At 39.8% G+C, this 24,238-nt stretch overlaps 1 protein-coding gene across 1 annotated transcript in view; it reads left to right on the top strand.

Moving 5' to 3' along the window:
* The window catches only part of scn8aa (sodium channel, voltage gated, type VIII, alpha subunit a), a 64,843-nt gene extending 44,826 nt beyond the window's left edge, over positions 1-20,017 (top strand). Inside the window, exons 18-27 of the mRNA XM_037684885.1 lie at positions 667-784; positions 1,469-1,623; positions 1,814-1,987; positions 7,689-7,811; positions 13,083-13,367; positions 13,781-13,834; positions 14,529-14,666; positions 14,762-14,866; positions 14,983-15,253; positions 15,364-20,017. Of these exons, the coding sequence (XP_037540813.1) occupies positions 667-784; positions 1,469-1,623; positions 1,814-1,987; positions 7,689-7,811; positions 13,083-13,367; positions 13,781-13,834; positions 14,529-14,666; positions 14,762-14,866; positions 14,983-15,253; positions 15,364-16,520 (2,580 nt within the window). The 3' untranslated portion in view covers positions 16,521-20,017. The remainder of the gene's footprint in view (positions 1-666; positions 785-1,468; positions 1,624-1,813; positions 1,988-7,688; positions 7,812-13,082; positions 13,368-13,780; positions 13,835-14,528; positions 14,667-14,761; positions 14,867-14,982; positions 15,254-15,363) is intronic.
* The last annotated feature ends 4,221 nt before the right edge of the window (positions 20,018-24,238 follow it).

Raw genomic sequence — 24,238 nt, 5'->3', positions numbered from 1 at the left:
GAGGGGCGAAACGTTTCTTTTTAACAAAAAAAACGAAGTCCAGATGACATGATTCAACCTTTTTTGTTGTTATATACCTGGATGACTGAGAAAACAAACTTTGTAATATTCAAAACGGTTTGTTAAAGCTAATACATCAGTATTCTCCAATTACTGTAGGTATCTTTATGTAAATAATGATCCTGTATTTCTTGCTGTTGTTTATTTTCCTCTGCTGCTTTGCACAGTGTAGTTTTTTCTTACAACACTAAATTCATGGGTGTGACAGGCTACTCTGCTCTGCTCAGATACTAATGTAACTCCATTACTCAATGGATGCATCTAGAGTGGCTCGAGCAGCCAGGCAGTGTGGAAGAATGAATGCTCTCTGACATTGGTTTTCAGATAAAATGCATTTAAACGCCTTTCAGAGCACACGATCCGCCATTTGATACTCCACTTTAGTGTTCATGTTGATAATATGTAATGCTTTTGACTGCATCTCAATACTGAAAAAGTATCTTTGCACTAAGCAACTTAAATATTGAGTAATGGCCATTTGAAAAGACCAAATGTATTCCCTAAATACATCTGTAAAAGCATCATTTGTTAAACATTTACTTGAGTTACCCATTTTCTTTTTCTCATGCCTGCATGTGCACACTTATAATATCTGCATCTCTGCAGCTGGACGACACCAGTTCCTCAGAAGGCAGCACCATCGACATCAAACCAGACGTAGAGGAGGTGGTAGTGGTGGAGACGGTGGAAGAATACATGGAACCAGAAGCCTGTTGGACAGATGGTGAGGACACTACTTCCACTGCGCCCAGTACCTGCACTCCACACCATGCACACTACCCCAGGCCTGCAGGGTGAAGAATTTCATCCTGAGGAATCACTTGTGCATGGAAACTGTATCTCAGCCTGTCTCTCCATCAGATGCTTACATGGCTACACTGATGCTTCAGTGCATGTTTAAATAAGCATTTTTAACCAAGCTTGGGTTTGGATAGCAAAGATGAAACGCAAATCATTTTAATACAATAAAATAATGTGATCTCCTTCGATCCTGTTAGATTATAAAATGAGCAATGTGGTGGTGTAGTAAGTTCAATTCCTTGTTCTCTTTGAGATCTACTTGTCTCTTTGAAAGCTAAATGGCTGAGATAAATGTCTGTATAATACATGTAGATATAGAATTAAATTGTTGCCAGACTTTGAACCTTTGTCCAAAATAAATGTAACGATTACATTTACCATATTTTCATAGTTTATATATAAGATAGTTCGTTAAAGGTTAACTGCTCCTCCTTACTGAGATATATTTTGATCCCAACAGCAGTCTGGATTAGCTTAGCATAGCTACCTCATCCTGCAGACATGACAAATAACATTCAGACTGCCAGCAGGGATAAAAATGCATCAATACAAAACACTTTTTTGAGAGAGAACATTTCATCTCATCTTGCCTCTTGTGTGTCATCAGCCTGTGTGGCCAAGTATAAATGCTGTTACCTTGACATCACTATGGGCTGGGGGAAGAGCTGGTGGTTCCTGAGGAAAACCTGCTACCTGATCGTGGAGCACAACTGGTTTGAGACCCTCATCATCTTCATGATCCTCCTCAGTAGTGGGGCTCTGGTAAGGAGGCTTGTGTTAGTGTTTGGACACACTGGAGACACAGATACTGACCTTAGAGACTGAAAAATTGATTAAATTGTAAAGCAAAGAGTTTGACTTGTAGAAAACCATGCATTTAGTTCATAAATTACGGTGATATACGTGCAGCTGTCTTGGCTATAACTGACTGATGGGTTCCGTTTCTCTGCAGGCATTTGAGGATGTGTACATTGAGCAGAGGAAGACCATTCGGATAATTTTGGAGTACGCTGACAGGGTTTTCACTTACATCTTCATCCTGGAGATGCTGCTGAAGTGGGTTGCTTACGGTTTTGTGAAGTATTTCACTAACGCCTGGTGTTGGCTGGACTTCTTCATTGTGGATGTAAGTCATACTGTTTATTATCTGTCTTTGTGTAAAAGATTTTAAGTAGGTAATTTGTCCTCAACCACACCCTGATCCAACAACAAAACACTGCTACATATCCACAGACTATATGTGAGCGGAGCTAAAGCTAATCTGCAGTTTTGCTAAAACAGATATTTTTATAAGGCTTTTATTAATCAAGTTAAATGGATTCTATGTATTATTTCAATATATTTTTTTCCATTTGTGTGTTACCCATCTTGTTGTCAGTTGGGTGTGGTTAGGTTTAAAAAGTCAAGATTAAATAAATGTTATGGTTTGCATTAGGTGAGAGGATGTGCTGTTTGGCTTTTTTTTTTTAAATGCGACTCTTTTTAACCACTTTCTGTAAGGACAGCGGTTTGCAAGGCTTTCTAGCCTGTCCATATCAAATACACACGCCTCTGTCACCTTTTACAGCTCCATCCAGCAAAACTTTTTAAATCACTTTGAGCTGCTTGAATATGAACTCGGTTTTGTCTTATTGCATCTAAAGTAAATGCTTTTTGTTTACTTAGAAATCAGTTTACTCGTTTACAGATTTTTGCCTCTTCAGTCATTTTTGTTGAAACTAGATAATTCATAGCCGAACACACACTTCTTCTGATACAGTAAGAACTGATGCTAACACACTAACAGATAATAAGTAATATTGATTAGAGAACCATGTTCAAGCCGTGCTCAGAGAAATGTCAGATATGTGTTTCTGTCAAGCTGTCTCTGTGTTTTTGATCTGTCAGATGTTTGATTTGTGCCTCTGTCCTCTCTCTGTGTACTGCTCTGCTCCTTGTGTCAGTCAAGATCAAAAGTCTAAAATATGTGTTAGGGGTTCTTGTCTCTATCCTCAGGCAACTTCAACCTCATTGTGTTTATTTCAATGTGTAAAGGTTGATTAGACTGGAACATCTTTTAAGACCTTTACCTAAATACAGAGTTCATTTAAACTGAATGCTTAAATCACGTCAGTTTTAGTTAAAAGTTTAAATTGGGTGTAATGTGCACTCAGTTGCCCAAGTGGGTAGAATAAGAATTTACCTGATTTCTGACTTTCGTCTTGAACTAACCACCTCTCCACAGTGTCCAACACCTTCAAGCCAATTCCTGTGAATGGACTCCTGTCAATGGCCAGATGTTTCCTTGCTGGTTTATTTTAATCTCATCAGACCCCCTCTCCCACCCAATTGGGCAAACATGCATGCACCACATTGTATAGATAATTTAGATAAAGTTTAGCTGCATTTCCTTGTATGAATTATATTTCCTCGAGTTGGTACTGCTTGAAATTGAACTTAAAGACACAACACAGCTAACTGTAATCACTATCATCATTTGCACAAAGGTTAAATATATAATTTGCATTGATTATAATTAAACCACGGTGTTCTGATTCTGGTTATTCTCACTGCAGAATCCCTTCCTCTTGTGTGTTTTCTATATCCAAACACTTGGGGCAGTGCGAAGGGTCGCATTTCCCAAGTTATAAGCCTGTTATAAAGAGTGACGTCCCTCCTTCCCTCTTTATTCGTCCTCCTGTTATTCCCTCTTGGAAGTGTAACTTTGGGACTGTGGTGATGTTTTGCTGAGATGTAATGATGGTGGGTGACAGGCAGCTGGCGGTAAGTTTAGTCTTCACTAACGCTCCCCCTTGAAAAAAAATAAAAAGTAAGAGATTGTGCTTGATGTTTGAGCTGTCATAGCCGACCTGTGTCTCTGCTGTTCTGTGCTGTGAGATGAAAGCATTGGCTCAGAAAGAGATGGGTGAGGGGGAGGTCACCATCATTAGACCAGCCTGTGTTTTTTCCTCTTCAGTGTGATTCTTTTTCTTCCATTTCTTCTTTTCATTATCTAATTTTTCTTTTCATTTTTTTTTGTCATTCTGATTTTTCATTTTAAAATGTTTGGGGGGGGGGGGGTGCATTTTGTAATTTGTTTAACATGTTTAACATGCAAATAACTGCCATGCTGAAATAGCAGCCTCATCACTGAATAAACTAAATATCTGCAGAAAGAAAAACTTTTTTTTTTTTACATACATCAGTACTCAAGTATCTTAAAGAGAGCTCATCTCTAATTGAAATGGGGTTGTGTATCAGTTATGAGCAGTTACTATCTTACTTGTTGTAGATAGCTCTTAAATTAGCTCAATTTGAAGAGTTATAATTTTGTTATGACCAGATTGAATTGCTCGTCCAAGCGGCGCCAAGACTGAAATGCTGCTGTCTTAAAACACCAGTTTATTCAAATCTACTTTATAAACTACCATCAGTTTCACATTTCATAATATATTGTTTACACTACGAATATTTGAAAGCCTAAATAACAGCTGTTGCACTTCCAGTCCAGGTTGAAGTGCTTCCAGTAGAAATATTACAATACATTTGCCAGAATAATTTCAAATTAAAACTGATTGATGTAAAGATTTATTAGTATTTATGCTCAGTTTTAGAAATAAAATTTGTTTTAAGTCAACAACAATCCACTTTGGTCTTAGCATCATTGGGCCTAGCTGTTAGCTCATCAAATCAGTCAGATTTCATTATTGTTTCGCCAAAGTGAGGTCATTCAAAGAGCTATCCACAACAGGTAAGATAATTATTGTTTTCAACAAAACCCCACTTCAAAAGATTGAACATGTCCCTTTAAGTAATTGGTTTAATCAAAGGAGATATATTTACTGTATGTTGTATGGGGACTTTTGATGTCATAATCCATTCATTTTTCTTTTTCACTCAAACTATTATCATTGTTTTGTTGTGTTTTCTTTTTTCTTTGTTTGTTTGTTTTAGTTTTGTTTGCTTTGCGCTTTCGTCATCATGGAATCACAGCCCCAGATGTCATTGGCCTTGCCTTGCAGAGCTCTCTGAGAAGGACGCTGAGATACTGAGGTCGCTACCGCTCAGCTGGCCCAGCAAGGGGGTGGGCCAGAGCCCAGGCACCCCAAAATGGGGGGCTCTCCAAGTGGGTCAGGCTAAAGGTGATAATTACCCCAAATACAGTAGTGTAGATAAAGGCAAAATCTTTATTTTACTGTATACCCATCAGAACAGCTGTTTACTTATTTGTAAGACAGGCTCATTGATTTAAACGGCATTGTGGCAAACATTAATTGCTCGGAGCAGCGTCAATAAAATCTAATTGAGAGTTCTGGTCACACGACTTGGACTCAAAGAAGAAACTGTTCCTCCTTTACTTCTTCATTTTCTGACAGCCTAAACTGTCCAAACTATGTATTTTTCTGATAACTTCAGTCAAAATTAAGATTTTGCCTGTGACAAACCTCCCTCCGTGATTTTTGGTAAGCTTTGGATGTTGTGTACTTCTTGCGGTGAGTTTGACCACTTGATGTCGGTGGCTGGTTGGAGGTGCTTTCACATGTGTTTACTGTTGATACTTTTCCTTTTTTGTAAGGAACTGGGACTCCCCCTGTTAAAGTACGTCCAGCATCAAAACTAAAAAAAATAAATGTTGTAATTTAAAAAATGTTCAGATATTACGACACAGTAGTCCCTCGATTATGGTGGGGGTTACATTCCACACACACTCACGATAGGTAAAAAAAACCCCGCAAAGTAGGAACGCTACATTTATTTTAGTATTTATATATTTAAGAATTTATAAATCCTTCCCACACTCTTGCAACGTTCTAAACTTTTAAACCAATGTCATTTTAACAATATATGTACTGCACAGTATCTACTGCAAAATTGTATATGGGTACTCACCAGCCTTGGTCTGGTTCTGGTCTGGTTCTGATCTGCTCTCTGCAGCTGTTGGGATGCTTTTGGAGAGAGCCGGACCTTCGGAGAGCCAGCACAAAACCACACAATGGCCCAGATAGAGTCCAAATAATCCAGAGGGATTCAGATGAAAAAAGTCCGGGTGAGCTCCAGAGGAGATGCCAGACCTCCAAGCAACACCTCCCCACTCGAGAGGCTTCATGGGCTGGCAAGCACTCAGATGGACCGATGAGGCTGGAAGTAGCCGTGGTCCGTTTCTGGTCGGTTCCGTACGGCTCTCTGATACACTGAGCGCCAAAGTCACTATGAATAAGGACCAAACTTTTTTAGTCAGGTTTGGATCTGATCAAAACTTTCCCTCCATTTCAGCAGAAAACAGCAGCTGGAAGCACTGTTGGCTTCTGGGTATTGTAGTTCTTTTGACTGGCCTTACAGTATAGGCTTATTGAAAGAAAACTACAAAATGGCGGCACCTGTCCGAAGTATTTTTTTAAACTTTTTATCCCGTACCGTCCCAATCACCTGAGTAATATTAAAGTTGACAATCATTGAAAAACCACAAAAGAGCGAGTCTGCGTAAGTCGAACCGCGAATTAGCGAGGGACTACTGCACTATAAACCGTACTACTCTTTTCTATATTTGTAGAACAGAACTGAACAAAGAGATATTGAGTCTCATTCCAAGACACTGTGGATGTCTACATTTGTGTCTTGCATCCAGTGAATGACTCCATCTCAAAAACATTTCTCTGTAATGGCCAACTTAAGGTGACTTCTTCAGGTTCCAGCAGTCATTCGTGCCTCACCACTCCCCAAAGAACATTAATGCAGCTAATGGACCATAATTCCCTCTGTCCAGTTCCTTTTTGCTCAACAGTGCAATTCTATATGTGTTGAACCCAAATCAACTTTGAAGCCCTAAACCATTACTGTGGCCACAATAGCTAATGTTTTATTGATGATTTTAATGTGTTTTTTGTTGAGGCAAATAGATCCACTTTTGTGACCTAATCTAAGGATTTAGTGAGCGTTTTAATAGACTTTAAGTGTTCTTTGCCTGCATTAATGCTTGGGTTTGCTGCTGCTGGATGGGATAAAGGGGCTGTACCAGTTTCTTTGAGGTTATGTGTTAACTGTATGTAACTTGACTGTACTCTGTGTTCTTTTGTCCTTTCAGTACCATCCAGTGCTAATAACTATATCAGGTGTGCCCTCAACCTCCATCCCTGTTTCTTTTGTGTGTGGTTCACGTGACTGTGGCTCTCCTGATTGACTCTAATGTGTTGATGTATGACAAAGAAAAACATGGCAAAAATGACACTCTTGTACATGTTTACCTGTATTCTTTCTCTTAGGTTCCGTTAGTTTCTCTGTCTTAAATTAAATGGGAATTTATGCCTCACCCCAAGAGCGACAAGGAGAGACAATGTTAGAGGGGCAAGGGTAAGGCTCTCAAGTCTGTTGGGTTTTTATCGACTTCCACAGGGCAACCTTTCTCCTTACCTTCATCCCTAAATCCTCTTCCTCTGCTCTTCCAGTCCTTCCACTTGTATCTTAATCATGATGCACTCTTCTCTTGCCTAATTTACCCTTAATTTGAGTTTTGTGTCTTTATCTCCTCTCTCTTTCTCAACCACAAGTTTCTTTGCAGGTACAATGGACTTTTAACATCTCGTCAACTTCCCCAAAATAACAGCCCCAAAACCCTAATGAACTACTGCAACTAAAAAATATATGACACGCACAAAACCAGTACTAAACACTGACCTTTTCTCTCAGTGTATATACATGTATAATCCAATGTTATACATGCATATGCATGAATAGATTTATGTGTGTATGTCAAGCAACTCTCCGCCTACACCAGGGCCGTCTCTCTTCCCTAGTGAATATTCTCACTTCTAACAGTTTGGAACCTCTTTTGCTTCTCTGTTTTTGTGTAGGTGTCTATAGTCAGCCTTGTAGCTAATGCGCTGGGCTACTCCGATCTAGGGCCCATTAAATCACTCAGGACACTAAGGGCCTTGAGACCCCTCAGAGCCTTGTCACGTTTTGAAGGGATGAGGGTAAGATCCAAAGCTAAGCAGCTGATCCTTCCGCATGCCCATTCAACAGTTTAAAGCATGCTAGAACTGATCTAAAAAAAAAAAAAACAAACTAAGAGGACAAAAAACCTGATTTCAAACCAGGAAATGAGAGCAAAAAGTCAACTTTACATATGTAGTCCTGTAAAATGCCTTTGTTAGAATGAAGGAATAAGTCATGATGCAGCTGGGAGACTTAAGTGAAGTAATACTAAAGTTAAATTGCCAGCAAAACACTACGTATTTGCATTGAAATTTTCAAAGAAACAAAGTATACTTAAATTTGATTTGTTTGGAATCAAAAATGCCTCAAATATAAGCAGAATTTTTAATAATAAAGCTGCCTCATCACATAAAAGACAAACTACAAGTGCTGATAATTTTACTTTGTTTCTGATCGATTGGCCAAAGGGAATGTGAAATTGGTCAAAGCTAACCAAACTTACATGTCATCTCATGGAGCATTCAAACCAACAACTCAATCAACCACTGCTTTCAATTGAGCTACCCCCCTTCCCCTTTCACGTGCCCCCGTCCCCTTTCTGCTCCCATAACCTACCCCAGCTCACACCATTCCTCAATGCATCTGGCATCGAGAACAACCAGCAGGAACCGGGGAGCTGTGGGATACCCAAAACCTCTGCCCAGTCAGTCACTCCAAAAGTCTGCATGCAGGCCGGCTGTCGAACAACCACCCAGAGGAATCTGTCTCATTTACAGAGCATAAATGTCTTGCTGTGACAGTACCCTGTGGTTGCTTCAGCTGTCCTTAAAATGATCTGATTGGTCTTCTCAGTGACTGGTGGTAGCGATAGGTTGCACCTGGTTGTTGTCACCTCTTTCTCTTTTTCTGACCCTCTCGGTGTCTTGAACCAATTTCTTCCTACCTCTCACTCTTCTTGAACTGGTTGTCTTGTCTTCTAGTTTGAGATTCTGCCCTACCTCCTCCTCATCCCCACATATGTGCAGTACTGTGCAACATCCACTCCCCCTCCCTTTCTTCCCTCGCTTTTACCTCCACCCCTCTTTATCCCTCCACTGCTCACTCCACCTCGACCCAAAATGGCTGGACCGGACCGCTGGAGGGTCAACACTCGTTTTCCTGCTTGTCCAAGATCTTTCTGCATCAGGGATGGAGACATAAACCACACACTCCCAGTGTTGTGGCTTTGGGAGGGAAATATTTGTTAAACTTCTGCCGTCGTCAGACTTTTTAATTATATAAGATCATAGCAACTGCTATCAGTCCATGTTGATGGCAGATTTTAGTTTTTCTAACAGTATTCATACTAAACATATTAAATCAGTTAGGATGCCATCTTTTTGTGGGGAATGCAGGCAGAAGCTTAGCAAATATGTCAGACAGCCATTTCACAAAAACAAAACAAAAAAAGTGAAACATTTCTGCTATCATGCCATAGCACCACATACTGCAGCGCATACAGCAGGCCCTGGCTTCCCGTTGCCTTCCACTCCCACAGGAAGTGAAACTGGGAGGCAACAGTGGGCCCAGTTAAACTCTGACTTTGAGTTCTGGGTGGGTGATGCCTCATAGCTTGACTAGCACTACAGCGCTTAGACAAAAATCTCTCAACCATAGACAGAAAATGTGTTATCTTTTTGTATGACATCCCAAAAATGACAAACCAAACCAGAGAAGAAGGCCTCTGATTCTTTTAGGGGGCAGATTGACTGATCTAAATTAAATCTTATTGTTTCAGAGTAAATTCTCATTCATACTAGATATCCAGCGACTAAAATGTGATGCCGTTGCAAATGAGCAGACATCGGTGCTTTTAGGCCCTGGATAGGCTTTATGGATGCTGTTACACAGAAATTACATAAGTATCAACAAGATGTCATTTTTGGAGTTGGAAAGCATGGCACATTTGTCTTAAAATCAACTATTACTGCTAGAACCAATGCCCCTGTGAATGAACTCATTCAGTGGGTGTACGTGGTAAGAAAGGCGAGAGTGGCCCAGTAATGCAAAAGAAACAAACGGAGGAATTTGATCCTGCTGTATCAGTTTGTTTTTTTCTTTTCAACTGTGTCTATGTTCATCAGTTAAGGTACTATTTTTGTTTGAAATGGAAATGAAAAAAATTGAATCAAAGCAATAAATAAATTAGTAGAGAAGTGTATGAATTGAGAGATGGCATTATTTAAAAGGATTTATGGAGCGTTAGTATGATGAGAATCCATCTTTGAACAACTTCAGTCTGACTTGGCATGGGCTGGTTTTCAGTTTCAAGGTGTACCACAGTTTTAGCAAGCCACACTATCAGAACCAGTAACATTTTCAATCATCCCATTCCTGTAGTTTAAAGTCCTTGTACTGAGATGACAGACATGGTGCAGTTTTCTCTGGCCAACTGAAACTCAGACTAGCCCCTTACCTTTTGCTATGAGCTGTCGGCTCTGTGTGACGGTCGAGAAGGGAAAATCCCCGTAACTTTTCATCTAACCTTTTAAGTAGCAAAAAATACAAATGATCACTGCTTGTCTACAAGACAAGCAGCACCCACCGTTCTTAAAGTCAATGCTGTTCGAAAACTGGTTTTCAACAAGCTACGAAACGTGTTTCTTTTGTTGAACTCTGAAATATATTGTGCTTTTCCCTTTTGAGTTGAGAAAATTCCTCAGATGAGAAATAAATAGTCTTAAAAAATCAAAAAGTAGTCCAGTTGTCACTGGTTAAACTTGATATTGGTGAAATAAACAGCTTCTTCAGAGGCTATGGTAACTAGCTGACTAACATTAACTTGTCTGACTCCCTTTATTACTTTACAAAGAGCAGAACAAAACACATTCACTCGTGTTCTTTCACTTTCTATATGTGTATCTGGGCATCAAAAAGGTGAGCTGTATTATTTAATACAATATATCAATATAATATACAGTAATAGTAGTTGCATTTATGTTTTTAAAGATTATATTAAAAGCTCCATTCATCTGTTGTGTTTTATTACACTGCAAAATTGTGATATTTTGGCTCAAGTTTATCATAAGAATCTCATACCAGCCCATGTTTAATGACATACTGCCTAACAAGTAATAATCATGAGGGATTTAGACTTTTTCTCTGCATGAGATTTCTTTCTCCTTTTACTGCAGTGAAGTCTTGGAACTAGACGTTTGAGTAGTAAATTACAGAACTAGGATAATTTATTCTCAATACCATGTTTCCCTTTTTAAATATTAATGTTAAATCAAAACAGTTAGAATTTAAAATAATCTTCTTAATCAGAATTTATTTAATAATATAAGGTTTAATTTACGCACAACAAATTATGTTAAATCTAAACTCATATTGTTCTGTGGATGTTTTTCTAAAGCTAATAAAGTTTTGTCAGGCACAAAATTTAACACCACTTCTCTTTATTCACCATCTCTCTAGTCACACATTTCTCTAATTATTTATGTATTGATTTGAGCGGATTCTGGAAATTGCACAATGCCATGTAACACGCATGTGTAATAACTGCCGATGCACATTATGCATTTCTGAAAGCCATTTTCCCTCTTTCTGAGAATGATTTCTATGCAGCATGGCCTTTTTTTTAAAACAGATTTTTTTTTTAAAGAAAATAGTTCAAATGTATCTGAGATTAAACAAAGAGTCATTCTCTTAGCTAGTGGAATGGCTTTACTGTTGAAAATTAATTTAGAATGGGTTTGGTCCACTACATTATGTATTTTACTATTTGGCACATTATTATTACAGTGTGTCCTGTGTATTGCACATGGGAAATGATTTGGACTCCAAATGTAGCGGCCATGTTCAGCACTGAGAGAATCCTGCTCTAGAGCTCCTCTCTGTTTGTTTGTAACGAGGAGGGAATATGGCTCCACAAAACGAGTCTGCCAAAAAAAAATGCATGCTCAGCTGTCTGCCTGAGAGCTGCTGGTTGGCCTGCCTAACACTGGTAATGAGCGGTTCAAGATGTGCTGAGCTTATTAAATGACAAGAAATCAGACTGAATTGTTAGACAACAATAGGTTTTTGAGAAGTTATGGGAAAATGCTTATTTTGTTTGACTTGGATTAGTTAAAAAGAAGAACTATGATAGTGAGGTTGACTGTTTGTTTGGGCTGGTTAAAATGGACACTTCATAGTGGTATGGCACACACTTAACTTTTATTTTACATTTAAAAACATTTTAAAGATATAAAAACAACCAATGCATGATTTTAATTGTTTATTCTGTTGAATGCATGTAAATCTAACTTACTAATTTAATACAAATGAAAGACAGTACACAACTTTTCACACAATCAAATTTTTGTTGTTGTTTTAAATGCAACACATATGAGATGGGTCTACATATTTTATTAGCCTCTAAACTACTGTTGGTTTTTACCTGAGGCGACTAATTTAAATATAATTGTTGAAGGAAAATCCTTTATGAAGGAACAACCAACTTAAATGTAAAAATAAATCAGATCCAGCTCTTGTATAAGATTTGACTTTGTCCTTAACTATTTTGTTGGCTGAGCCCAGATATATTAACTTGAAGAAATTTAACTGCTTTCTTATGAAAAACGTTTTTTTTAAAAAGTAAAGATATTTTTACTACCGTTTTTCTAACAGTTGTTTTTTACAGTCTAAATACACGTTAATTATGTGTTTAGCATATTAAATTACATTTCGCACATTACTGTTGAATATTATTATTATTTCATATTCATATGAATATATATCACATAATAGGCTATTTATAAAGTTAGACATATTAGGGTTGTTTCATCCCAATCAAGATTTTTTGTCCTCATAACTTATCTGAGTCATAAAAAATAATCCAGTCTCTGTCTGATAATTCTTTGAGTGCAGACGTCTCCATTGCAACAACATATGAGCCTACTTGAGTCAGTGTAATACTTTCTTCAAATTGTGCTGCTGTAAAAAAAATATGTTACTCCACTGTGCTGCTAACTGCGATGATGCTAACATTGCTGACGGGAAACGACAGCTTGCAGCGTCATACAGAGATCTGAACTGTACGTCATGGACTCAGATCAGTGTTGATCTATTCACACTGTTGCACTCTCCAGTTTGCACATCACACTGCAGAGGGCTGCTCTTCACATCACTGTTCAGTTGACGAACATGTTGCTAACTGCTAAGTGTAATGCCATAACAGTATGTAGTGTCTTATCTGGGTGGGGGGTGGGGGGGGTGGTGGTGGAATGAAGCACGTTGGTTTCATGGCTCTCAAACTGTTGTATCCTTTCTTCCCTGGTCTGGTTTAGGTGGTAGTCAACGCCTTGGTGGGCGCCATCCCTTCCATTATGAATGTGTTGCTGGTTTGCCTCATCTTTTGGCTGATTTTCAGTATCATGGGGGTCAACATGTTTGCGGGCAAGTACTACTACTGTTTCAATGAGACGGCAGAGGAGTACTTTTCCGTCGATGTGGTCAACAACAAGACCCAGTGCGAGGAGCTTATCAAACAGAACTTTACTGAGGTCAGGTGGAAGAACGTCAAGATCAACTTTGACAATGTGGGCGCCGGATACCTGGCCTTGTTGCAAGTGGTGAGAACACGCGTCTCCTTTCCTTTCATAGCTTTCTGTTTTTATTTGTTTGTTTTTTTAAAGGCGACTTGAATTCTTTTCTCTTTTTCTTTTGCATTTTTATGCTTTTCTTGATTCACTTCACCTGGAGGTCTGTTGCTTTAACTCCATTTGCTTTTTTTTGCCTTCACAGCATTATGAAACACCTTTGCTTTGTGTTCATTGTGTGTTTAGATACGCTTCCACATGCTGTTTTCTTTATACATGTTTTCTTTCTATGCATAAGCTGTACCACAGGACATGCATCAAGTTCGGTTTGAGTTTGACTATTCTTTAATGATTACAATCATTTATATATATATTTTAATTCTAGGTGGCTGTTTAGTTTAGTTGCAAAAATGTATGCATATAATCATGTTTCTCTTTTTAAAAAGGCCACATTCAAAGGCTGGATGGACATTATGTATGCTGCTGTGGATTCCAGAGAGGTATATTTAATGATTTATTGCAGTGCTGTTCTACTGTTTCACTGTGTTTGACAATGAGTGGAGTTCTTCAGTCATTTTAAACACTAAAGTTGTTGTTAATACAGAAGTTGGGGAGAACGTGCTTAGAAACTTATTTTTACGACCATATTTTGAGATAAACTAGCTTTTCTGAATTAAGTGCCTGCCACACTGCCAAAGATTTTGTGTAATCCATTTGCTCCTGAATTATGTGTTATGACTCTCAGATACCACCACAGCAGATTTTAGCACAGTATTTCTTAAACTGAGCAAGTTATAACTATTTTTGTGTTGGCTAAGGTCGATTAGCTGTAGTGGCCATCTTTAATTGAGTGGACTCTATTACTTGCTGAGAGTTTTGATACAGTTTTAATACAATATTGAGTTCCTTTCATGGCATTGGATGTTAATTATAAATAGCAGGTATGATTGCTCATGGCTTCCATAAGTGAGCAGTAGCAAATGGAAAACTAAAATTATGATTAAAATATATATATAATTAATTGCTTGGACCAGTTGCTAGTAAATCAGGAGCTGCAAGGCATGTTACCTTTGATTAATTGTGGGATTTAGTCCAGCTGTTTTTCCTTGTTTCTGTTTTTATGATAAAATTGCATACAACTCTACCCATTTCTTGAAAATGACCTGATGTTTAAACATGGTTTCACTCTTCAAGGTGGAAGACCAGCCCGACTATGAAGTCAACATCTATATGTATATCTACTTTGTTGTCTTCATCATATTTGGTTCCTTCTTCACTCTCAACCTCTTCATTGGTGTGATCATTGACAACTTCAACCAGCAGAAGAAAAAGATAAGAGCTTTTCATACTCTAAATTTTCTGTTAACATTGATTTTAAATTTTGGATATGGTTATAACCAAATTTTTGTTCATTTTTATTTTTTTACTTTGGAGGTCAGGATATCTTTATGACAGAGGAACAGAAGAAGTACTACAATGCTATGAAAAAGTTAGGGTCTAAAAAACCACAAAAGCCTATTCCTCGACCACAGGTATGCTTTTTTTTGTTGTTGCCGCAGTGTGCCAAGTGATAAAACGTACGAATCTGCCTATTGACTCCTCAGGATATCTTAGCCTGATTCCACTTTGTGTCCTTCTCTTTTCGCAGAACAAAGTCCAGGGACTGGTGTTTGACTTTGTAACACAGCAAGTCTTTGACATCTCCATTATGATACTAATCTGCCTCAACATGGTCACCATGATGGTGGAGACAGACGATCAGTCCGAACAAACAGAAATGGTCCTCTACTGGGTCAACTTCATCTTTATTGTAGTCTTCACTACAGAGTTCCTGCTGAAGCTCTTTGCCCTGCGCCATTATTACTTCACAAATGGGTGGAATATCTTTGATGTGGTGGTGGTCATCCTATCCATTGTAGGTGAGTGAGGTGGACAACTTGAAGCAATGAGCAGATGATTTTAAAAATGGTTTCCTCGTGAATTATGTTTTATTTTACTGAGAGCCTCTTAATTTTTTCTCGTCTTTCAGGTATGTTCCTGGCTGACATCATTGAGAAGTACTTTGTGTCACCGACCTTGTTCAGGGTGATCAGATTGGCTCGTATTGGCCGTATCCTTCGTCTCATCAAAGGCGCTAAGGGCATCCGGACTCTACTCTTTGCCTTGATGATGTCCTTGCCAGCTCTGTTCAACATTGGCTTGCTGCTTTTCCTGGTCATGTTTATCTTCTCCATTTTTGGCATGTCCAACTTTGGCTACGTGAAACATGGAGCGGGCATTGATGACTTGTACAACTTTGAAACATTTGGCAATAGCATGATCATCCTGTTCATGATCACCACATCCGCTGGCTGGGACGGTTTGCTACTTCCAATCCTCAACTACCCACCGGACTGTGATCCCAACTTGGAGAACCCAGGTACTTCAGTGAAGGGCGACTGTGGTAACCCCTCAGTAGGGATCTTCTTTTTTGTCATGTACATAATCATTTCTTTCCTGATTGTGGTTAACATGTACATTGCCATCATCCTGGAGAACTTCAGCGTGGCCACAGAGGAAAGCGCTGATCCACTCAGCGAGGATGACTTTGAAACCTTCTATGAGATCTGGGAGAAATTTGATCCCACTGCATCTCAGTTTATCAGTTTTGCCAAGCTGCCTGACTTTGCCGATGCTTTGGAGCACCCACTTCGAGTGCCAAAGCCCAACACAATAGAACTAATAGCCATGGACATGCCGATGGTGAGTGGTGATCGCATTCACTGCCTGGACATCCTGTTTGCCTTCACAAAGCGTGTGCTGGGTGACAGTGGTGAGCTGGACATGCTGAGGACGCAGATGGAGGAGCGTTTTGTGGCAGCCAATCCCTCTAAGGTGTCATATGAACCAATCACCACCACCCTCCGCCGCAAACAGGAGGACGTTTCTGCCAGAACCATACAGAACGCCTACCGTGCTCACCTCATTAGGCGTGGCATCATCTTCAAGCGCATTTTGTCCAGTAATAGACTGGAGAATGGAGGGACCAACCAAGACAAGAAAGAGAGCACACCATCCACTGCCTCTTTGCCATCGTATGACAGCGTGACCAAACCCGACAAAGAGAAGCAGGACAAAAGTAAAGAAGATTGGGCCAAAAAAGAAAAGGACAAAAATCAAAAAGAAGAGTGGGAATCCAAATGTTAGGATCCAGTGACTCAAAATTCCAGTGAAACACAATGAGATGAGACTCTGAGCCCAGGCGCCCAACAAATGTAGAAAAAAAAAATCATTAAGAGAAAATGACAAAAACACAAAAAATGTTTACATACTCAAACACTACTGAGGCAATGTGGTTTCCTATGTCGTCAAAGACAGCTGAACCAAACACAATCAGTTTACTGTGGAACTCCTGCTGCATAGCGACCAAGTTCATAGAGATGGGGAGTAAATACAAAATAAAAAAATATTAAAAAACGTGACAGTGCGCTGGCCAATGGCACACGTTTTTTGGGACCAACTGCCGCAGAAATGCTAAAAGTATCGTGAAATACCTGCCACCACCAAGTGTGGAATACCGCTGCAAAGCTCTACTGCTATGGGACTGGATCACACAGATCCTGACAGAACTGTTTTACAGTCTAATGTGGGTCCGTAACACTGAGTTTACCAATCTTTATCAAGAAGATAAAAATCAGCTAAGAAACTAGCTTTGAGGGACACGCTATAGGAAGGGAGGTGTACAAACCAGTAGACAAAGATTTTATTTTTGTGTTCATGCAGCGTAAACTGGCATCTTAACCTTATTTGAGCAGCAAAAAAATAAGTAATATTTTGCAAACACATCGCCAGTCTTTTCATACTTTTTTTTTTGACGTTCAAAAAGACATTTTCTACGCGGGCTGTCATGCTGAGCAGGTGCGAGTCATTAGTCAGTGTTTTGACGTGAGCTGAAGGAAGACTCGCTCAGTTGGAGTTCCAGATAAATAATTTTTGTGCTTGTTCAATGCATAGAAATGACTTGCATGAAGGCATGTTTTGATCAGGAGTCATGCATGAGTAATCATAGTCCACAAGACACTAATTCTCAGACCACTGCAGTGGATTTGACTACAGGTTTGAGGCTGTCCACTGAGAAAGTTACACAAACGGAAAGTGAAGATTTTGGATTGTGATGTAGGGAATATTTTTAGGAACTGTATCCTACCTTTCACTGCCTTTGTTTTGGAACAGACGGAGGACTTTCTTCAGCTCCTAATGGGAAGTGTAAACGCTCATTCTCAGTTGGATCAGCCAAGAGTGCAATAGAAAAGTTTTTTGTTTTTTTTTTGCTGCTCTGGATGTTGTTAGCGTAGAAAGAACGTGGAGTGTATGAGTATTAGAAATTAGAATATCCTCATGTTGAGGCTGCTCAGTTTACTTACAGCCATCTAAAGGTTACTTTTTATTTGCCTCTGTTACAGCAATGAGAGCAGGTGAATGTTTCACGCCAAGGAGCCAGTTAAGAGTCCAATGTGCTTCTGCTCTAGGTCCTGCAGAGGGGACAGAGACATGGTTCAAATTTAGCTTTGGTTTCTTTTCCTCTTTTGTGTTTTGTTCTGGGGCAAGTGGAACAACTAAAAACTATGCTGAGGCAAAGACATTACTGAGTAATTTTCTTAAAATAATTTTTTGTACTGAATCAAGTCAGCATCAGAATTTCCTTGGGCAGGAGGCTTTAGACGGTGCTTTTAGGACAATTTGAGTTTTTTGGCTTTAGACAAAAGAAAAGCCCTTCAGTCTTTCACTGATGTCCTCGTGATGCAATCATTTTTTTTTTTTTTAAAGGCTTTTGATCAGTGAGAGTGACACTGACCATCTGATTCAGCAGAGGTAGCAGAAAACGTTAACAAGGATGTGTCTTGATGTGCGTAGCGTATATAGGAAGCTGTGAAGAACCTGTGGTTTGGACCGTAGAAACAAATCAATTTGTTATTTAAGGGAGACGGTTAATTCAAAAGCAGTTTAACTGTGGACCAATAGATAGATAGAGACCCTCCCTTCAGTGTTCTTGACTGACTGCCATGAGAATAAAAGAGAAATGCAAGAGAAGAGGACAACGATGGTGCTGTGGTCTGAGTCAGAGTGCTGAAAGTCCCATGTTTGTCAGTGTATCATTGTGCTTCTGTGGGACCTCTTAAACACTGTGTGGTCTTGGACCCAGGCTTGCACCATCTTTTAAACTCTTTCACCTGCTTAGCCAGAGACAGAGGGTAGAAGAGCTAACAGTTGCTGAGAAAAATCATCAACAGACCTCACGTTGAAGCAGCTATGTTGTATAATATGCTTTGTGGGTGTTTTTCATAGGAAAAAAAAGTAAACCGAGGAGTTGTCGAGCGGTGAACCAGACACAACTGCCTCTATAAATGTTGCCATTTCTTTTCTACACAGGAGCGGTGGTCCTATTTCTAAATGGATGTCCGGACTTAAATCTGGCGTCCGTCATCACACCACTAACGCCATTTGGTGTGTGTTAACACTGCCTGTACCAAACCTCCCCTTCCATGTACAACAATAAATGAGGTCTGTTTACAATCGGAGGCGGCTGCGCACTGAAACCAAAAACATTCCCAATGTGCACCACAAGACGAGCGAGTAATGCCATCCAATGTACCCGTGTTCATCTTGGATGTATTATTTTAGAATTATGCATTCACATTTAAATAAATATAAAAATATTAAAATAAAAACATATATGTACAGTGCAGGCTATGTTGTAAATGGCACAATTGTTGAAAAAGAATGAACTTTTTGAGAGAAGCTATAAATATTGTACTATATTGTTTTATTTTATTGGCATGCTTTGTGTTTTTTGTAAATACAGAATTTTAAAAATGTTACTACTAATAATCAAAAAGTGAATAATAATATAGAATGGCTTCCAGTTATGCCCTTTGTCACATTTGTTACTTTTCAGATCTTTTGAGACACTTTTCACTTTGTTGATGGAGATTGAATGAAATATAGATATTATATAACACAAAAGATATATACATGTATACATAAATGTCTATATGTATATACATAAAGCAGAAGAACACTGTCACATTTGATTTTATGTGCAACACGTTCTGTGGATGTCTAAAACTGGGTGTTTCCAGCACTCTTGGGGAAATGAGCTCAACGTTACTGGATGTAGCCTGATCATGACAAAAAGGAAAATGTTACCAGCACATTTCTCACCTAACTGTTATATTTATCACCTTCGGCGTATAAGACACACCTACAGTCAAAAAAAAAAAAAAAAAACCCACCAAGGTGACTCTTCACTGCCCACCAGTTTTACCGAAGGACGACCGAAAACTACTTTTACCTGCAGAAAATCCACACATCAGTGCCATTACAGCTCAACACACGTGCAGTCATGTCGTCATCCTCACTCTTCTTTTGTTTAATCGTTTGTTTTTATTTCTCCACTCGATGGCATGTGCCTTTTTTTCTGCTTTTTCTGCAAATCTGGATGTCAATGCCACACAAGATAAACCACAACGAATAAAATAGAGAAAAAATAAACATGTTTTTGGAGGGTGGGGGGGATTTGGGGTTTAGTACAATAATAATCATGGAGTCAGATGATCATCCAGACACCCTCCACTTCATTCTTGGTAATCAACATTGTGTGATGTTAACAGAAAAAAAAAAAAAACAGCTAGCTCAAAAAAAAAGACAAAGGTCCTGTTTTTAGTGCTGTATGTGTGTCACTCACTTGGCTTGTGAAAAAGCAGCTTGCCTTCTATAGTTTGGTTTGAGTTCATTGAAATTTCTGTTTCCATTTGAAATTTATTTTTGTACCAATAACTGATTTTAGGAGGTTTTTTTTTTTAGCATGGTTTGTTATGGGCTTTTTCTTTTTGCTGAAAAATAAAAAAAAGTGCTTTTTCAAACTGTTATCATTTGACACCGTGACTAAAGAGGATATACAGTACAATATGCTGGTGTGTTGCACAACCACTTGGACTCTTGGTTTAGACATATATGAAAGATTGTCTTCATTTGAGCACGAACCTTTTTATTACCAATAAAGCAGCCTTCCAGTTACAACGCATCTGCTGTTCTGGTTTTTAAACGACGCACCTGTTGCTTATGTGTGAGTTTTACTTTTTGAAATAATGATTTGCGGGTTGGGCAGCACGGTGGCGCAACTGGTAGAGCTGCTGCCTCTCAGCGAGCAGGTCCCTGGTTCAAACCCCGGTCCAGGGGCCTTTCTGGGTGGAGTTTGCATGTTCTCTCCGTGCATGCGTGGGTTTTCTCCGGGTACTCCGGTTTCCTCCCACAGTCCAAAAACATGCATGTTAGGCTGATTGGTAACTCTAAATTGTCCCTAGGTGTGCGTGAGAGAGTGAATGGTTGTTTGTCTCGTTTGTCTCTATGTGGCCCTGTGATGGACTTGCGACCCGTCCAGGGTGTACCCCGCCCCTCGCACAGTGATTGCTGGACATGGGCACCAGCGACCCCCATGACCCAAAATGGAATAAACGGGCAAAGAAAATGGATGGATGGATTTGCGGGTTTTTCTTTGCAGGTTTGTTAGAGCGATGCTGCTGCAGAGCAATAACTTTGTGTTAAAATTTTAAAAACTTTCAATTGTGATAAACATGCATTAACATCTGCTTCAGTGCCAGAAGGTGGATTTGTGTCCATGTCTTTTAAAGTGTTCTTGATTATAGTTCTTCAGGCTTTCTGAAGCTCTTTTCAGGTTGTTGTTTTTTTTTGGACTTTGGCTGCTTTTTCACACATTTTTAGTCCAATGCTTGAACCTGATCATGACAACATATTGTTCAATGTGTGGGTAAAAATAAACAACGAGAGCAGACAAGCAGGGGACAAAAAAATTAAAAAACATCTGCAGCAGACAATCTGAAAGTCATGCTGAAGGAACAGGAACACCCCAATGAAGTCCTGACAGATGTATTGTTCTTCATCTACTCCCAAACTTTTCAGCTTTAAAACCACAGTTAACGATTATTTCTTGTTGAAGCATACAAAAGACTGCTAATAAGCTATGTAACAAAGAGCCTCATCAACCACTGCACTGATTTAAATTTATTTGTGTCTGATTTAACAGAACTAAAACTGCAAATGTTGGATAATTAGATTTTTGTCAGTCCCACTAGATGTTTTCCAATCCACAGTGAGGTCCAGATACCAACTCAGGGAACAAACGATCCACTGTTTGACACGTTTTCAGCCTACAGCTCTTTGGGAAACAGCATGTTGGTGCAAAAATGCTGTTTTCTGTCATGCTGTGCTATTTTTGGTGTATTTTTAAATAGATTGAAGTAAATAAATGGGAATAAAATGTGTCTTTGTGACAAACTGTGAGCCTAAAGATCAAGTTCAACATTGGTCGTTTGCTGAGTTGTCTGATTTGTCACCTCAACGCTGGCTCATCCTTTGGGTTTAGGGGTCTTTTTATGCCTGAATTCATCATAGCTTGGTTAAATAGGTGCAGCACTAAAGATGAGCAAAAAAAAAAAGCAACCAAAGTGCAAAATGCTGAAGTGAATTATGATCAGAACTACTTCAAAAGATCACTGGAAAGTCCGGTTCTTTGAAAGAAAACAAAGAAGTTAAGTCCTTGCATTACAAGAAATGCATAGTGCTCACCACCTTAAATAATTTTATGCTGAGGAGTGAGGAAGTTATAGCCGTTTTGGATTAAATTATATTATGCATAATCTCAACTGAGATCTTGTCAACGATGTTAACTCTCAGAGAGTATGTTGAGTATGATGCATAGCTTCTTCCACAGCAAATATTATCCCCATATCTGTAAAACAGACTGAGTTATCTGTCCAGTAGTTTATTAATTAACAATTGATAGGATTGATGCCAACAGTTATGTCCAAAGTGTTAAGCCAAAAAATATTGTGCAACATGCAGTGCTCAGCCTATGTGTTGAGGATTACCCTCAGCTACTACCACACCAAATTGTAGCTTGATTCTTCTAAAATTGGCTGAGTTGTAGGCTTTATTGCAGGGCTATTCAACAAAATTGCTCAGGGGGGCAAAGTTTCTGAAAGCCAGCAGCTCAGGGGCCAGACATCCATCTTTACCTGCTTCTTCCTTTTTTTGGTCGCAGGGGTCACTGGGGCCCATGTTCAGCAATCACTGTGCGAGGGGCAGAGTACACCGGACAGGTCTCCAGTCCATCACAGGGTTAGGGTTAGGGTTAACCCTAACCATTCACAGGTCGCAAGTCCATCACAGGGCCACATAGAGACAAACAACCATTCACTCTCTCACTCACACCTAGAGACAATTTAGAGTCACCAATCAGCCTAACATGCATGTTTTTGGTCTGTGGGAGGAAACCGGAGTATCCGGAGAAAACCCACGCATGCATGGAGAGAACATGCAAACTCCACCCAGAAAGGCCCCCAGGCTGGGATTTGAACCGGGGCGACCTGCTCGCTGAGAGGCAACATCTTTACCAACTGCGCCTCTGTACTGCGGACATCCAGCTGTTAAAGTCATTATGTAAACTAAGTATTACAATGATCTGTTAACTTTTATATTTGTTTTATTGCATTGAATCATAAAACTCAACTCCCCGGACTGACAACATCAAAACGTGGGTGGAAAATGTGAAACACCCACACCTGCCTCCACCCTCATTTGCCCCACTCTGGGCCCTTTAGCAAGGTCCTTAACCCCCACCTTCTGCTCCCGAAAACAGGTCGCTCTTGAAAATGAGTTCTCGTGATTCATTGAGACTGCCTGTATAAATAAAGGGTAAAAGAAAAATGCAATAACCCCCCCACCACCACCTTTAATTTTTTTTTTTTTTACATTTTTATTAGATTATTGATGGGCCGGACTGAAGTCACCCGTGGGCTGGAAATGGCCTGCCAGCCGCAAGTTGACTAGCCCGTCTTTATAGTTCTTTAAATGTATTTATTTATTCTTTATTGTGTTTCCTAAGGTCGACTGGTTGTCACGGTCACTGATTCGTTGTCTCCAAAAGCTTATCTGTTACAGATTCACATGCAATGATTCAATTCTGTAAGTTTCATTAAAAGCTGCTTGGTGGTTCATGAGATATTTTGCTAACAGACAGGTTTTGTTGTTGAGAAGCACGTGATGTATTTCTCAATTTCCTCCATTTGTCTCAGGACACGCCCTCCAGTCACGTGGTCTCTCCCAGGATTTGAATTTTCTTTTAACCTTCCTTAAACTCCTCGTCTCTTCATAATGTGCGGTCCACGCACGTGGAGCTCGTGTTTTCTATTTGTCGAGCTGAAAATGTACCGAGGCAGGCTGAGGAGAGGAGAGAGGGAGGGAGGGGGAGTTCAGACAGGGAGGGGGAGGTGGTTGAACACTGCAGTGCAGATAAATTAATGCAGCAGGCGAGGCTGAGTCAGCAGCGCGCGCCCAGTTCGGTTCGGTGATACCCCCGGAGCTGGAGGAGAACCCGGAACGACGAACTCCAGCGCCCGGCTCTGGGGCTCCCTGGGTGGGGCTTCAGGGAACGAGGTCGGCGCTGAGAGGAAGATTAAAAGAAAGAACTAAAAAATAAACTGCTCGACCCAGTTCTACTGAGCCCCCCCCCCCCCCCCCAAGCGAACTGTCAGCGCCTCCTCACCAAGGACAAGTTTAGCTTGAATGTTGGACCATCACAGGGGCGCCAACAGGGGGGGGGGGGTGTCTTACAAGTCAATGACCATCACAAGAACGCCCCCCCAGCCAGACCCTGGAGTCACACACTTTATTTTTTGGTGCAGCTTAAAAAATGGCAAGTTGGCTTTCTTGGACTGTGAGGTCTCAGTCTCTGATAGAGGACATTTGCAAACCGAGGTGTACTGCAAACCCACCCACACAGACCAGTATTTGCAGTTTGACTCCCATCACCCTTTGGAGCACAAGCTAGGAGTCATCAGGACTCT

The sequence above is a fragment of the Nematolebias whitei genome, chromosome 11 (assembly GCF_014905685.2).
Source record: "Nematolebias whitei isolate Nwh7 chromosome 11, NemWhi1, whole genome shotgun sequence".
Classification (NCBI taxonomy): domain Eukaryota; kingdom Metazoa; phylum Chordata; class Actinopteri; order Cyprinodontiformes; family Rivulidae; genus Nematolebias; species Nematolebias whitei.
Note: the sequence above shows the minus strand (reverse complement) of the source record. Positions and strands in the feature narration are given on the sequence as shown.